The sequence below is a fragment of the Diadema antillarum genome, unplaced genomic scaffold, assembly GCF_040938485.1.
Source record: "Diadema antillarum isolate AM-2024a unplaced genomic scaffold, OU_Dant_1.0 seq00000386_RagTag, whole genome shotgun sequence".
In the NCBI taxonomy this organism is placed as follows: domain Eukaryota; kingdom Metazoa; phylum Echinodermata; class Echinoidea; order Diadematoida; family Diadematidae; genus Diadema; species Diadema antillarum.
The window spans coordinates 2,898,114-2,915,000 of NW_027271384.1; the positions used below are offsets into that span (position 1 = coordinate 2,898,114).

The following is a 16,887-nucleotide window of genomic DNA, read 5'->3' on the forward strand; positions in this document are numbered from 1 at the left end:
AATGGTACCATTCTCAACAATACGAAATTCAGGAATAAGTACCATACTCTGCGTAATTCTTCATACATAAATTGGTTGTATCATACTGCGTGTCTACGAGATAGCATAAGCAAGTGCTAACCTACACTTTTTGGATCGTGGTTTTGGAAGGTCAAATGAATAAGGAACTAATATAATGGAAAGAAAACTAATGTGAAGTCTCTGAAACTGACCAATCGGGTCCTTGCTGGTCTTGGAGATGTAGAACTGACTTGAGAGGGCGCGATAGATGTTCAGCGTCCCGACCGATCTCTGCAGCGTGTGTTTCGCCGTTCGCTCCGAATCCGAGGAGTCGGGACTCGGCACTAGAGCGCCGTACTTTAGAAGGATCTGCGGTGATTAAGAGAGAAACGACAGCCATTTATTTATTTATTTTTTTTTTTTTTTTGGTCTGAAATCCATGCCAATAACAACAACAACAATCATCTAAAAAAGAAACATCTATTTGAAACGCATCTGCCATGCGCCCTATTTTAAGTCCCAGATCGTAGCTCAAATAGTTCTATACACAGTTGGGGTTTTGAATGCAACATTCCTTTCACTTTTTTATAATTTGTTCTTCTGTTTTGTTTCAAGCGGCAGCCATAATTTTAAAACTACAACATGTACCTCATTGTCGCTTTAATAACAAGACAGACCGTATGGCCGAGAAATCAAGCGAGTGTTTAGATCACGCTGGATTAGAGCATATACCAGAAAATTAATAAACCCATGCATGAATATTCACTCACTACATGGTATAGATAGATGGCTTAAATTTGAACTGAGGCAGTTTGGCTTGAAATATTTTGGATGTCACGCATAATTCAGTTGCATTTTTTTTGCATTCCTAAAGGAAATAGAGAAACATTACTGGAGGGGGGATGCCATAAAATAACGGTACCCTTTCATACCCAAAGTTCTACACATTATATGCTCTCAGTGGATACCATTTCGGGTATCATTTTGATACAGAGATTGCCATAAACCTATATCATAAACTACTGATTCCAATGTCCTGTATGACACTTGAGTATTAATACCCTTCTCTACGCGTGAAATTTCATAACGGCGAGGCGCAGTAAAGATTACAAAATGTGGTAACGATTACACATGAAACTATTGACAGTTCGCAAAGCATCATGCTTTGCCCTATCTGTTTCTTTATTCTCATGACATTCTCTTTCTTTTTTCAGTGAGATGATAGGGAATTTTCACATGTACATGCACATGATTTTGACTGCCCGATATACTGACATAGATGCGCGTTATTCCGTTTGAGCCCAGGCTGGTTGGCACTCATATCCCATATTTTAGCCTGGTCTTCGGCGATTCTTGTGATGTAGAGAATGTGACACACTTTCTAATGTATTCACCACGTAATGTTCTACTGAAGCCTCTACTTTAAAACAGGAATGATAATAACTTGCTAAAATCCTGGAGTAGGAAGAGGGAGGTACAATGGGATGACAAAATCGCACACATTCACTACGTTGCATGCTCTGTCTATAGACTATTTACGTGAACTCAAAATTTTATCAAGAACTGGAACAATTTTCCAAGTAGAGACCTGGTATCTTTTTAAAAGTGTTCCCAATTAAAAAAAAAATAGAAATAAAGATAAAAACAATGTTGCTCCATGGTCTATTTAATTATAAACATTTCTGAGCGCGACGCATTTAGATCATTTGCAATATACGCATTAATCTACTGCTATTTCATGCACTATTGAGTGTGTCATTATACATCATGATGTTTTCCTCGTATATAAAATCATGCAAGTGTTAATGTTGTTTAAGAAGAAGGCAAACAAAAAATAACGCTAAAGAATTGAAGCAAATATCCATGACGATTTCAGTCTCCGTATAACATTGAACACTATAGATACTTGATTTTTTTTCCTCTCTCTCTCTAGATCATCACGCATCGTCATTAGCGTCATTCCCGTAGCATAGTATGCAAACACTTGTCTTGATTTACAAGGGGTCATGCTAATGCTTGACCGTTGAATCTTGCGTAGATATAAATATAGCCATGACATCATAAAACAACTGCACCCCCGATGAAGCACGTGACACCTTACGTCATGGTGATACCAGTCAAACAAAAATTACAATTAAAGATTTTTTGGAAAGGTCATCAAAGATTCGCAAAATGCATGTCTCTTTTTCTTTTTATTTTACCTCAACAACAACAAATAAAGATGAGTGTATAGCAATGTCAAAAACAAAAAACAAAAATCATTTATTTCTTTCTTTGCTTTCATTTTATGCACAAAAGACCCCAAAATGTTTATGATAGCGTGTTCCGGCATCAATTTAAGCCCATCTACTCTACCTGATCGAGAATGCTCCATCCTAATGGTACACAGCACAATAGTTTTTTTTCACTTTTTCACTTTGATTGTGTAATATGGATAGAATTGAGTGGTTTTTAAAAAAATGATACCGGGACACACTATCGTAAACATCTTTTTCTTTTTTTTACATTGTTATACAGTAATACTCATCTTTATATGTTTTTGTTGAGGCAAAGTAAAAAGAAAAAGAGATTTATGCGTTTTGCGAATCTGTGATGATCTTTCCAAGGAGAACTGCTCTTAAAAAAGAGGAATTGTAATCTCTGGACAAGTCTTAACCGATGATGAGTCACGATTTATGCAGGTGTATTCAAACTGTGATCATTTATTTGTACATAAAGCGTCTTAACATAAGTTTATTGTTGATAAGCGATAATGTTTTCGCTCTAAGTACTTTATGTTGTTGAAACAGCCTTCTGAGTTGTTAGCACGAAGTAAGTATCAAATTGTTCGTCAAAGCTAGAGTGAAGAAACAAATTCTCTTCATTCTTGGAACTACAGGTCACTGCATAACGAGCATCATGCCTGAATAACAATTGTTGTGGGGGGTGCTAAGCTTAGCATGAAAGGTACTAAGTAAAATCGTTTGAGAGATTTCCCACAATCCTTCTGAGCTTTTAAGCCTGGGTATGTTTCAACAAAAGACCCTCGCATTACTTTAAAATCTTGTGAGCTTACATTACAGACAGGGAAAAAATCGCTGATGGACATGGTACCAGGGCGTGTACCTTTCTTGACCTGGTCAACCTCTCGACTTTTTGGCGGGACGTGTTTGTCGATTGAGCTCTGAGCTTGTTACTTTGTTAGCTTTCTACTCGAAGCTTTCTCGAGAAAGATCAATAGCACAGAGGTCTTGTCCTGGAGATTGAATCGACCGCTAAACGGGGCTAAAGTGTCCCCTAAAACAATGAAAGCTACGGTGAGGTTTGGTTATAAGTGGGTTTTTACCAATTTTATTGTAATAGCTGTGTCAGGCAGAGTCAACCACTTCCGTGGATCCCCTCCCCCATTTCTCTTGCCTTCTTTCGCTGATTAACTGTAATAATGAATGGATTTGCTAAGCTATCCTTCTTTGTTATGATCAAAATTATAATGGTTCAATAACAATACCAAGGACGATAGACAGAATGATATAGATTGTCCGCCAAATCGCACAACAATGACACAATATTCTCATTGGCCCAAGGTATAGCCATTTAAGTACTGTTTAATGAAAGAAATCAGTTGCAATCCCTCTTCTCCTATTTCAGAGGGACGTACAAATGGATCAGACTATTACTCCTTCATCGTCAGGTATCAAGGGCTGTGTTACAGAAACCAAAGCCCAAATATAGATGTTGATTGAGTGAAAGTAGCAATACTTGTAGGGAATATCAGACAATCAATTCAAAAGTTTTGAATTTGTAAAGTTTCAGTGCCATCACTGCCGCTGGATAAGGAGACTTATACTGCACTTCGTTACGTTCCTGCCACTTGTTAATGACATATAATAGAGGGTCATATTATCACCTACTTCCTGAGAGAAGGTAAATCACGTGCTCTTTTATTATGCTAGAAAAGTGCAAATAATTCTGTTGATCTGTCTTTATATTTTCTTTATATTGTTGTCCATAATGACGTCATAAGCGTAGTAAGTAGTAGTCTCCTCATCCAGCGATGACGACACTGAAAGTTTTAAAGTTCATAAATTTGGATTCGCTTGTACTACGTTTTCCACGATGCGTGAGACTAATACTGCCGCCTTTACTCATTCCACATTTATATTTGGGCTTCCCTTGTCGGAAAGAACACTGTGTCCCACAGTGTGAAACACAATGTGGACCACAGTGTGAACACATTGTGAACGCAGTGTGAACTTTAAATTCGAGTGTTTTATCATTCTGAAAACCTTGTGAATCACTTCATAGTATACATGACAAAAATACTACTACTACTAGTATGTGAACTCTGTGAAAAAAAAAAACACACTTACACACGCACCACAGTGTAAACTATTTAAATTTCCATGTCAACTTATTTACTTTTAATCCCATTTTGACCAAATTTTCACTATATATCTTGCTTGTTCATATTCTACTCTATACTTTTCAGACTAATTATTAACTGGTAGTGAATAACCCTTTAATGAATACGTTCTTGGCTATCAGTTTAATATCTACAGTTTCAAGACAGGAACCAAAATGTAATCACACCAGTGAGAACACAAACAAACACTGTGCACTGTACACTCACTGCATTATTTTGTCAACGTCTCTCCTACACCTCATTCTATCATTACTACCACCAATGACAGTTTGCATACACAAACAAACAAACACAAATTAGTGCATATACACCAATAAATACGCTATATACACACACGTTAAAATCGCGTTAATTTCTTTATGGAGCATACCAACAAACAAAAAAATGTAATACCCTCATGTATGCAGCTACACAAGGAAGATACTGTAGTAGTATACAAACACTGATATACTATAGTGAAGTGTGGGTAATATATCATACATCATATATCATATATCACATACCACATATCACACGCTATGTACATGTACAAAGTACAGTCTCAAACCTGTCTATAGCGGGCACCCTAGGAAGACGAAAACTTGGCCCTTTATAGACAGGTTGCCGCTAAGGCAGGTTTGTCTGTACCACATATATATGCCTACCATACACCAAACGCCATACATTATACATGTATATCATAATATACCAAGTACTATGTACCATTTTTTTTTCAGTGCTTTTCCCTGAAACGAATATAGAGGATAATGTTTCGAGACTCATACTCACGTCAATAATCTCGAAGTTGTTGTGGTGGCACGCCAGAATGATCGGGGTTATTTCCGGGTGGTAATCGTCGGTTTTAGACCGGCAGTTTATCACTTCCATCTGCCGATCCTAGCCAAAAAAGGACCACCAAAAACAACAGCATAAACACAAAATAGAATATAAAATTACGCATGCATTTACCTTTGTGTTCATGGAGTAGTATTATATGATTAAATGATTACAGAGTGATATTTCCAGAGCTTGAAAGGCTACTTAATTTTCTATTATTTCATCGTTCTGTCATAATTCCACTCTCTGGTCTTTTCGTCGTCGGTGTGATTGCCGTCACACATTTACATGCTATCAAGTTATCATTCTCTTATGATGCGTTCCATCAATTTCACGTTTTCTTTTACCTCCAATATTCTTTACTTCACTACTGTTTTAAACTCGGATGAATGCAATCATCCTCTTTTTAATGATCATCATCATTATCACTGGAGAAAATGAGAAAGCATTAGAAAAATATCAGTATTTCGTTCTTGGCAAACACATTGTTGATACTGTCAACTTGCTTCACGTTACCACGCTATTTGTTTTCTGCTCACATTTACATTCCAAATATATTTGTTTGTGACATAGTGAAAACAGAATATATGTTTTCAATAACTGCTCGATTGACATGGAAAATAATCACATTCAAGATTCCTCCACCTAAACCGTCTCTATTTCTGTTTTAAATCCTTCACTTTCCTTCAGCGCCGCACCCTTTTGCACCTGAAATGGTTGCGACAAATGTCATTATTTCTTATCACTTATTCATTTATTTGTCTTATTCATTCATTCATTCAATCATTCATTCATTCATTCATTCATTCATTCATTCATTTTATTATCTTTAAAAGCTAACTAGAACATATTATCTAGAATTGTTTTCGATTTCAATGTTGCATCGGGAGGTGACTAAGAGGAAGCCGGTGTAATCTTACCCCATACGACTCGGAATGTTTGCATATGAGTTTCACGGCTTCGAAGAACTGCGTGTCGACAGCACGCAGCAGAGAGTCCCCCACGGCGGCATTGTGCTTGAGTAGGAGCTTCAGGATCACTGGGACAAGGTCAAAGGTTAGTCGAGGTAAATTTCATGAGCGTCAACTTTATCATTAAAGGACAAGTTCACCTTCATAGACATGTGGATTGAGTAAATGCAGCAATATTAGTAGAACACATCAGCAACACTTTGAGGAAAATTGGACAAACCGTTTAAAAGTTATGAAGTTTTGAAGTTTCTAATTACTAGTACCCACTTCTGAATGAGAAGACTATTACAGCTTGTGATGTCACATGTGTACAACGATATAAAAAATATAAAGAAATTCAAGATATTTTCACTTTTCTCACAAAATAAAAGAACACTCGGCTTTCCTCTTTCAGGAGGCAACGGGAAATATTATTACCCTTAACATACATCAGTGACGAGTCGAGGAAATGTGTATTTTTTTTCGAAAGTAACATTTTGTGAAAATAATTCCCTTTATATTTTCCGTATATCGTTGTACGCCTGTGACATCACACACGTTAGTAGTCTCCTCATCCAGCAGTGATTGTGCAGATACTTTAAAAATTCATAACATTTTAACAGATCGTCTGATTTTCCTCAAACTTTCACTAATGTGTTCTACTAATATTGCTGCATTCACTCAATCCACATTTCTCTTTAGGTAGACTTGTCCTTTAAATCGTTTGCGGTGCTTGATATGACAGTAATATGAATGTATGATATGTTGCTGTCTTTAGTATTATGAATATCTCTCCTCGCGAAACCGTTCTATCAACGTCCAATGCGAAAGGGGTTCACTATTAATTGTTGAACGAGATCTTAGATTGCATCAGTGCCACAAAATGGCACGATTATGGCTATGTTTAACACAATTCCAAACATAACATTCGAGACAATATCCAGCTGACACATAGTGATTGCTTACGGATTTTATTCATCGTGAAAGCCTTGAACTCATACATTTGATTTGTCATTGATAACAGGAATCGTTCTGGTATTATTGAAAGTTGCTACAGTAATTCCAATCTTTCCACACACAAAAAAAAAGAAAATAAGTATTACATTTAAAAGAAACCGACTAATATCAATATTAACATATCTCAAAAATCCTTGAAAATTTAGTATAATATACATCCGATTATATGTAGGCCTATATTTGTCAGATATCAATATTCTATGTGATTCTCAATATGAATTTCACACTAGTTTTTCAACTGAAATAGCCCTTGTTAGATCTCCAGAACAGAATTCTGAGTTCAATAGATGATATTTTGTATGTTGTTCGTGTTTTTGTCTCGATTTGCTCAAAGCTTTTGATTAGTTTATTAATGAAATATCAATCAAAAAGCTCGATTGTTATAGTATTGGAGGTCTTCGATTGTTAAAGTGGTTCAGAAGTTATTTGAATAATAGGACACAAGTCACACTATGTATAATGAAGATAGGTTATCAGATACACGTGATACGCTTCGTGGAGTTCCCCAGGGATCTATGTTAGGGTCATTGTTGTTTCTACAAGTTCAGAAGTGATATGTGTAATATTTCACCGATGGTTAGATTCATTGTATGTGCCCATGATTTTACTTTTTATTGATTTCTCATTTTGATTTATACGAGTTGATACAAAATTTCAGTAATGATTTATTCAAATTGTCAAAGTGGTTTGGTGATAAAAGATTGATTGTAAACATTGATAAAATCAAACTATACATATTTTCGTAGCAGTATAACACAAATATTTTAGAATTTGAATTTTGTGATGCAAAAATAAATGATGTAAAACTGTCTGGAGTAGAAGGTACATAATTTCTAGAGTTTTATATTGACTGTAATTTGAACTGGAAAAACACATAGTCATGACAAAGAAGAGAATTTCGAGAAATATTGGAGTAATTAACAGACTACAAAGTATTTTACAAATGAGAGTTCGACTTTATAATATAACATTTTAAATTTCATCTCTTTTTCATCCTTCTAAAAAAAGCGATTCGATATTGCACAAATTCTCATCATAAAGCGCCTTCAATGACTTTGTTCCTAAAGATGAATGTTTTGAATATAATGAATTTAATAAGTTTAATATTCTTATGTATATGTTTAAGTATAAAATGAATTTGTTACCTGAGATGATTTCTGGTTTACAGTATTTATATCTAATGATCAGATTCATAGTTATAGATAGTATTTGTTTAAAGGAGATGGGAAGCACATAATGCACACACTCGGATATACTGGACCCTTACTACTGAATTCTTTACCAGATACAGTTACAAATGTTCCCATTACTGATATCTTAAAGAAAGAATCTCAAAAGATATTTGTCAGATGGTTAGATTTTCTTTTTATTGGGACATGTGGTAATTGTAAATATGTTGTGATTTTTTTTTCTCAGTGGGTTAAGATATTCACTATCACAAAATTCTATAACTAAAAATGTATTCGTTTGTATCTGTTTTTGTAATATTTTCATCTGTTTTTCGTTGTGACCGTACAGCAATATTGCTTTACCTTCTTCTTTTTGCTAAGAACTACCCCGACAAGACCCCTGCATGGTCTTCTCCAGCTTCCATGTTTTTCTTTTTTTTTTATAGTTCTTATGTATTGCATGTTTGTATACTCGTCACCGTCTTCTGATACGTACAAAAGTTGTGGGTTTTATTTTTATGAAACAGAGTAAAGTTCAAGTTCAATTCAAGTTTAATGTATCCATTTTAAAGACGCTGGTAGTATCCTATATATCATTTCATGTTATCTTATTTCATCGTTACATTTATGTGTTCGCAGAGTATAACGGGCTCCCAACATGAACATGATTCACGCATCAACGATGTCGGGAGTACGCCAATAATGAAGATTTATCACGGAAATAACACAAGTATTACATGCATTGCAATAGCTCATGAGATTTATATGCAGCAGGGCTGCCGATGTGCTACACACATTAATGTCGTAGTATTCCATTATTAAGATTTATCAGGGAAATAATACACGTATAGGGCCTACATGCATTTAAATAGGCGAAAGTAGTACCAATATCAGTGAGACCTTTTTCTTTCCTCTTGTCAGGACATGAAGAGGTAAATATTTCGAGGAAAAGGTACAGTGTATTTCAGGAAAGTTTTTAGGGAACCTCCTGCAGAACCAGTAAGACTTTCTAGTTCCGTATCAGAATTACATAGATATCACGCCGTCACAATGTTACAATATATCATACACTATATATATATATATATATATATATATATATATATATATATATATATATATATATCATATATTATATAACCTATTTGACATGAACATTTTCAAGGGGCAACATCATAATGTACATTGGAAAATGTTGCTGTCACATTAGTGGGGTTATTTACGGTGTTCTTGTTGTATGTCGCAATTCTGAATAATTTGATTATTTGATATATCAAAGTCTGATACCGAGAATATGTTCTTATTCGTATTCCTAGAAAACAAATAAAAACTCATTTTTAAGCACGCTCTAAACATTTACCTTAATTGACGCATAATACCTTCACATTTTCTACACCCATCTGGTGACTAGTTTGCTTTAGTTTACTCTGTTAGTATTGACCAAACGGAGGCTCGAGATAATGTCTTACTAGATGCATCACACTTTCAATGTTCAAGCTGCATTTACTTCATTTCATCACATAAATTCATATTATTGATGCAGACTTTATCTGATAATTATTTTATGATTTCATTGTCTTGCCTCGAGAATCACTGATTGAAATGGTTCATTGCGAAAGGGCAACTACGACAACAATAACGACAAATCTCTGACTTTTGGAATTGCTGATCGTCACAGGATGTGACTATCAAATAACTTACTACAGCATACTGTTCGCTGCTCTACCAGCATTTTTAGCATCCTATACAGCAGAATATAATGTTTCTCATCTGACGAAACGAGACACATTGTAGTGTTAAAAAAATGAAAATAGACACATCTGCATAAACGTCTGTTTTATGTGAGACTGTGATGGCTGTCAGTCATTCGCGGATATAGGTGACCTTCAGGGCAATTCAACACGTCGGGCTCTAGGAATAGGATGCTCAAAGTTGCATATATGGGTATGTACATAACATACCCCTATACAGTATAACATTATATGATATAGCTGTATGTCGAGAATACAGACTATACGTCATATCCTGCCTTGAGTTTGTTACTATGTTAAATCTTTGTTGACGACACAAGGCAAGATTGAAACACTTGTAATGTGAACTGCACGTACAAATGTAAATATACGATATATTACATACATATTTGTGTGTGTGTGTGTGTGTGTGTGAGTGTTTGTTCCTTTTATAGAGACAGAGAGAGAGAGAGAGAGAGAGAGAAAGAAAGTGACAGATTGCCATATGTGTGCATCCATGTGTTTGTTATACTGGTACTATCATTACGTGTGTTATTGTACTTTATCGTGGAGTTTTGTTTATTTGTTTGTTTGTTTATTTATTTGTCTTTTGTGCTTGTGCGTCTTCATTAGATGTGGAAGTTTAAATCAGACCTGTTTATCTTATCGAAATCAAGACAATGAGAGAAAAGGGGCTTGAAATTGCAGTCCTCTTTCCTCTTTTCCCCCAGTCAACTTGAATCTTCTCTCCGACAGATGAAATTCCAAAATAGAAATTCATAAACCTTGAGTGCTGCAACCATAATCCAATGATGACAATTCATCCTTCATGATCTGATTGAGTCCTACAAAATTGCCTCCTTAATTTCAAGAGAATAATAATATAATGTGTCAATATAAAGGGAGAATTATTAAGGTAAACGTCTACTTCTAACGAGGCAGCCTGCGAGCAGTCGAGGTGCCAGTGCACTTTTCAAGGATCAGCAATATTTCCTGAAAAAGGGGAGGGGCTTGATACTCTGTCGGAAGCCATCCTTGGGAATAAGCCAGCTCACAGTTAGCTGATGGTCACATTGGTATAAAAGATATTTCGTTTTTTCTCAGTTGGTTAGGCGCTTCGCTCGTTTTCAAAGCAGCATGATGCATAAGCAAGCCCACAATTTATGGAATTTACGTTCAAACAAAGAATTAAGTTGCACAGCGCAGGTAACAAGAATGGTCTGTCAATTGACACTTCGACAGGCATTCATTTCATAGTTTCGTGTTGAATGCATAAACAAAGTCTTACTACCAACATTGCTAAATACCGGGCTTGCTGTCAGGTGGATGTGCCAGTAAGCACTATATACAAGGGTTACATGAATAATCATCACATCAGGGATGCTTATCTCAGTGAATTCAAAGACAAACACGCCTGACTGTACAAATGACCTTTTTCTGCTCATGCGCAAAGTGGAAATGTAAACTGGCTTATACCCGTCACATCATAATCTCTTTCAGACTCCAAAACAATTTCCTTTTCCTGACAGGACATCAACAATACGGGTCTTTACGTGATCAAGGGTCTAGCAGATCAAGGGTCACTCACGGAGATTGCCTCGTATAATGGACACCGAGACCGCAGTCCGGTCGTTCCGGTCAACGCAGTTGATGTTGAGTGGTCGCTCGTGGATCTTGTCGAGGGCCTCCTCGACGAACGACACGTCGCCGTCCCTGACGGCGGCCATGAACCGCTCCTCATGAGTGAACGCCGACATGTCCTCTTGCTTCGTCTTCGCTCGCGAATAGCGGACCTCAACGCTCCTGGAATCAATATAAAGGGGTGTGAAAGGAAATATGAATATATACACGTAATTAAAGTGTACCAACTCAGCGTATTATTTGAATGAATGAATGAATGAATTATCCACCGTGGCATAGTGTGAATTTTAATCGGAAGTCCCGAGTTCGAATCCCGCAAGCGCTTACGCCCTTGGACAAATTTAATGTTTTACCGTATATTCCTCCTCGATCCAGGTGTATAAATGGGTAACTGGCGAAATCATCGAGATCAGACATAAGACAATATAACATTGTGCCGATTAATAATGTGAAATGTTTTCATCATTGATATTTGTGGCAAACACACAAGCAAATGTTACGATGTCAGATGCTCACAGCACTTCCATTGGTTTGTACACAAAAATACCACGAAAATCATATTGATCTTTCACAATTTGTAAAACAAACTTTTCCCCCTTCCTCTCCACTACTTAAGAGATATAATGGTTACAGGATTATTAAGACAAGAAAAATGTGATGCGAATGTTTGCCTTTTTTTATTTTCATTTCATGTCCCGAAAGGAAGATCCTTTGGAAGATTTGTCACGATTCATTGCTTAACTTGTAAGACCATGGCTGTGATAACAGTTTGATGAACTCTTTTACTATTGTATTAATTTCACTCTGTTCACTGAAGTCATCTAGAGCAAGGTGGGAAATTCAACTTTTATGAAAGTGCAGGATATGTCATCTTAAAATATCGAATTATGAACAATGAACGTAATTATCTTCAACTAAGTTAACACAACGATGGTATTATCTTGTAAATCGATTGATACCCATGTGTGAATAAAATGACGGTTGTTCAGATCATTCATAATATGGATGTGTTAAAATTGGCAAAATCACTGTCTTCATTAACACGTGATTCCTCAGATACATCAATCGGAGAATTTATAGGACCTTGACGTTTAAACACAAAGCAAAAAAAAAAAAGAAAATGACAAAGCGCCACACGCAAGTGCATTGACGAACAGGACTAGAATTTTGCAACACAGACATCTATTTAACTGTTGTAAATAATATGCGCACCTTGATTGTATATTTTGAGGCTCGTTTTACTTTTTTGTTTTGTTCTTCTCTTCCAATATACATGTTGCTGGCAGAATATTTGAAGAATATGAACAGATGCATGCCTTGTGGGTCCGTCTACCCTAATTGTACGTCCTTCGTTTTCATCTAAAGAGGTTGAGCAGTGATCATATGTAATTTGTTGTGCATTGCTTTTTTTTTGGGGGGGGGGGTCCTACTAGGTTTCTAAATCTTGCAAAAGACGAAAGAAAGTCGGGCATTGATCAGTAACAGTGCTGTGACGAGAGGGTGTTGTTCTAATCTTAACCGGATGAACAGGCTCTCATCACACCTTGGAGCCAAAACGCGTGGAAGCCCTAACACAACTTGCTCAATGGTGATGCTATCACAAGATACGAATGTGGCAAAACTCTGAATATTTGAAGAGTTTAAATACAACAACCGATGTATTCATTTTTATCATTTGAGATATCTGAAACTGAAGCTGCTGAAAAGCAAAGAAAATATAAAACATCAGTGCCTATAATGTGTGATAATTTTAGTATTTTGAACAGTATTTCATGTTATGTAACAGGTGCACTATCATTAAAGAGAATGAATTGTTGGATGACGGCTTTTCGCTGAAAAAAAAAATGGCGTTTATCACTTTTGGGTTTCAAACTCTTCATTTAAGGCAGTTTGAACAGCCGCCCTGAAAAAAATAATGAAGACTATCCGCCCCCTTTTCTCTCCCTAGCCTTCTCTACCTTTTCTTTCTACCATTTCCTTTCCTTATCTCCCTCTCTCCTCTTTCTCTCTCTCTCCTTTTCTCTCTCTCTCTTTATATATACACACACATATATATAGATACATACATACATACATATATACATACATAGATATAGATATAGATATAGATATAGATATAGATATAGATATAGACCTAGATATAGATGTAGATATAGATGTAGATATGGATGCAGATATAGATATAGATATAGATATAGATATAGATATAGATATAGATACAGATATAGATATAGATAAAGATACAGATATAGATACAGATATAGATATAGATACAGATATAGATATAGATATAGATATAGATACAGGTATTGATATAGATATAGAAACAGATACGGAGAGAGAGAGAGAGAGAGAGAGATTTATATGAAGAGAGAAACGTATATGGTCGTCAAAGCCTGCCTGACATTACTTGAAGGTCTTTGTTAATGTCATACTGTCACTGACTTTCGTACCAAGACTCATTTCCTCACGTTTCTACTATTGATTTCTTCTTCTTCTTCTTCTTTTACGTTTACACCCGGCGTGATATATATTCTTAATCACGTATCAATACAGAGAACAAGCAACATTTTTTTCTTCTTCAAAATTGCAATGCCGGAACAAAAAAGAAATTAATCATATTCTGTGTGTAAAAGGTAATAGGTGCACACCTGCATACATATATATTTTGTTGAACACATTGCTCAACCTCCATACTCTGTTAGGACTGCTACTTAGTGTCTGCAAATAATGAGCGCAAATATACATGCACACATTTCTTCAAAAGACTTTGAAACTTGACATGTTGATGGATGAATATATACTGAATCTGCGTTCCGAAGTGGCTTAATGGAATGTATGCCACTACATAGAGTGAACTCCAGATGTCGATGATGTCATCCAAATGAATATCTGGGAAAGAAATAGGAGTGTTTTCGCAAAAGAAGCATGCCACTGTTAATCGACCCCCCCCCTCCCTCCACACACACACACACTCACGCACACACACACACACACACACACACACACACACACACACCCATACACACACACACACACACCACACACACACACACACACACACACACACACACACGCACATACAAAGCCTCATGTACGAGTAGGCATTGAGCAGAATCTCTGTCCCACAGCTTAAGTGCAAAGCAAATGTTAAAGTATTAATGACTAAGTTCGTAATAGCCAGGTGCGTAACAGGGTATCCTCGAACTACGTCTAATGAAACTCGCTCATGAAGACCATTCAAAATGTCGGGGCTTGCTTAATATAGAAAATATAGTACAGCCCAGGAAAGTGTTACGTGATGATAGCAAGCACAAGGCTGTAATATGGTCTTATTGTTCATGGTTTGTTTTGTTTTGCTTTGTCTTCGTTTGATTTTCGATTGATTTTTTTGATGATCACTAAAGTTCGTGAAGGCATCAGAGTCATTCTGTGTGATGAAGGGTGAGGATGAGTGAAAGAAGAGTAATTAACTGTGATAAAAGGTGACATGACCTTGAAATAGTGCATAAGAATATTCTTCAAAAAGAAGATGGTGAGGCCAACGAGAAGTCATGTAGACATAAATCTGGCTAATGTGGCTCAGTGGACAGGGCAAGGGACTGTTAATCCCAGTTCCGTGGTTCGAGACCTGGGATGGCGGCTGTGTCCCTACTGCAAGGCACTTTATTCTCATGGCCCAGTTCTGTAGATTGGACTTAAAGCCTTGCTTGCTTTCTTGCAAATAATTTTTTTTTTGGCTTCTCTACCAACCGGGCGAAACAAATCATCATACAACTTTACGATTCAAGCATGATTTCTTATTCTATCTACAAGAACAAACGTCGAGAATAAAGTGTCCATAACAAAATACTTATGAAACACTCAACACACATGCTCAATGTAATTGTGTTGAACATACTTAACTCATTATAGAAAGTTGCAAGAGTAACTTGATACAAAATGAAATAAAAAAGACAATCCCTCACTGTAAGGATGATTTTGCACATTATGACGCCTTTAACATTGTCCAGATGGTTCGGCAAAAATACTTTAACAGCCAAATAAAATTGTCCAACAAACTTGAAATAACCAGCAAGTCATGCAAAAGGGCACAGCTTATTTCGATGCCTGTGTACTGGTTAATGTCACGGTACATGATACACATTAAAGTGAGAAGGATGGGAACGACTAGAATAACTACATGTACTAGAAAGATGAATGAAAACACCGGGTTACTTTGCCGTACCTAAACATCGGCATACCAACTTGTCTCCGGACGGAGAGATGTTTCCTCCAGTTCGTGTTAGTCTGAGTTTCCGCCATTTTCTTTTCTTCCTTATTCTTTTTCTTCTTCTTCTCCTCCTCCTCCTCCTTGATCGCCACCTCCGGTGTCCTCCCGACTACCATCTCCCCCTGGACTTCAGTTATATCATCGTCCGCATCTTGAATCACAATGGTCACCATGGCTACCGCTCCAAAAGAACTATCTCGACGCGGAAGTAGACGAAAAATGGCTTAAAATTACCAGCTTTCGTTACAAAGTTTCGTTACAATAATGTTGGCTGCAATACGTGTATACGTCCTTGCACATACGGCAGGAAAAACGGTCGACGCACTAAATCTCCGTCAAATGTTGCAGAACAAAACGTTCCTTTAGTAGAACGAATTCATTCAAGGAGCAAATAAGATTTCCCACGCGCTAAGCGGGGGGCATTGGTATAATTGTCCGCGAACTTTGAAGGGTATTCGACACTTGCTCATAGGTTGACACTGACCACTTGCCACAAACGCCTCTTGTTAGACTATTATTTCGAAGGCCGTATACGTCACACGATAATCGCTGCCATTTCTAAAAGCAAATGCTCCAGAATGTGGCAATCAAGTTTTGTAACTTGACATAGTAATATCAATCTCAATTGGTGGAGACACGTCTGCGAACTTGAACGCTCACGCCGTAAACAAAAAAATGCGGGTATGTAGTATGGACGGAGCTGTCGCTCTGTCAATTCAGAAAGGTTTAGGAGATTCTGCTAACTGACCTTTGATATTCGGATTAGACTCTTTTGAAGGAACAGTTGTATTTCACGGAATATTTGCCATTATTATTATCATGGAATGTACAACGACGGCGGTAATCGAAAAGCCTAGCTCTGACTTTACAGCATCTCCTAGCTACTTCT

At 36.7% G+C, this 16,887-nt stretch overlaps 1 protein-coding gene across 1 annotated transcript in view; it reads right to left on the bottom strand.

Moving 5' to 3' along the window:
- The window catches only part of LOC139731919 (short transient receptor potential channel 1-like), a 33,395-nt gene extending 16,742 nt beyond the window's left edge, over nt 1-16,653 (bottom strand). Inside the window, exons 1-5 of the mRNA XM_071642795.1 lie at nt 15,954-16,653; nt 11,673-11,887; nt 6,139-6,257; nt 5,171-5,278; nt 213-369 (exon numbers count right to left, since the gene is read on the bottom strand). Coding sequence (XP_071498896.1) covers nt 213-369; nt 5,171-5,278; nt 6,139-6,257; nt 11,673-11,887; nt 15,954-16,171 — 817 coding nt within the window. The 5' untranslated portion in view covers nt 16,172-16,653. The remainder of the gene's footprint in view (nt 1-212; nt 370-5,170; nt 5,279-6,138; nt 6,258-11,672; nt 11,888-15,953) is intronic.
- Nucleotides 16,654-16,887: the final 234 nt, after the last annotated feature.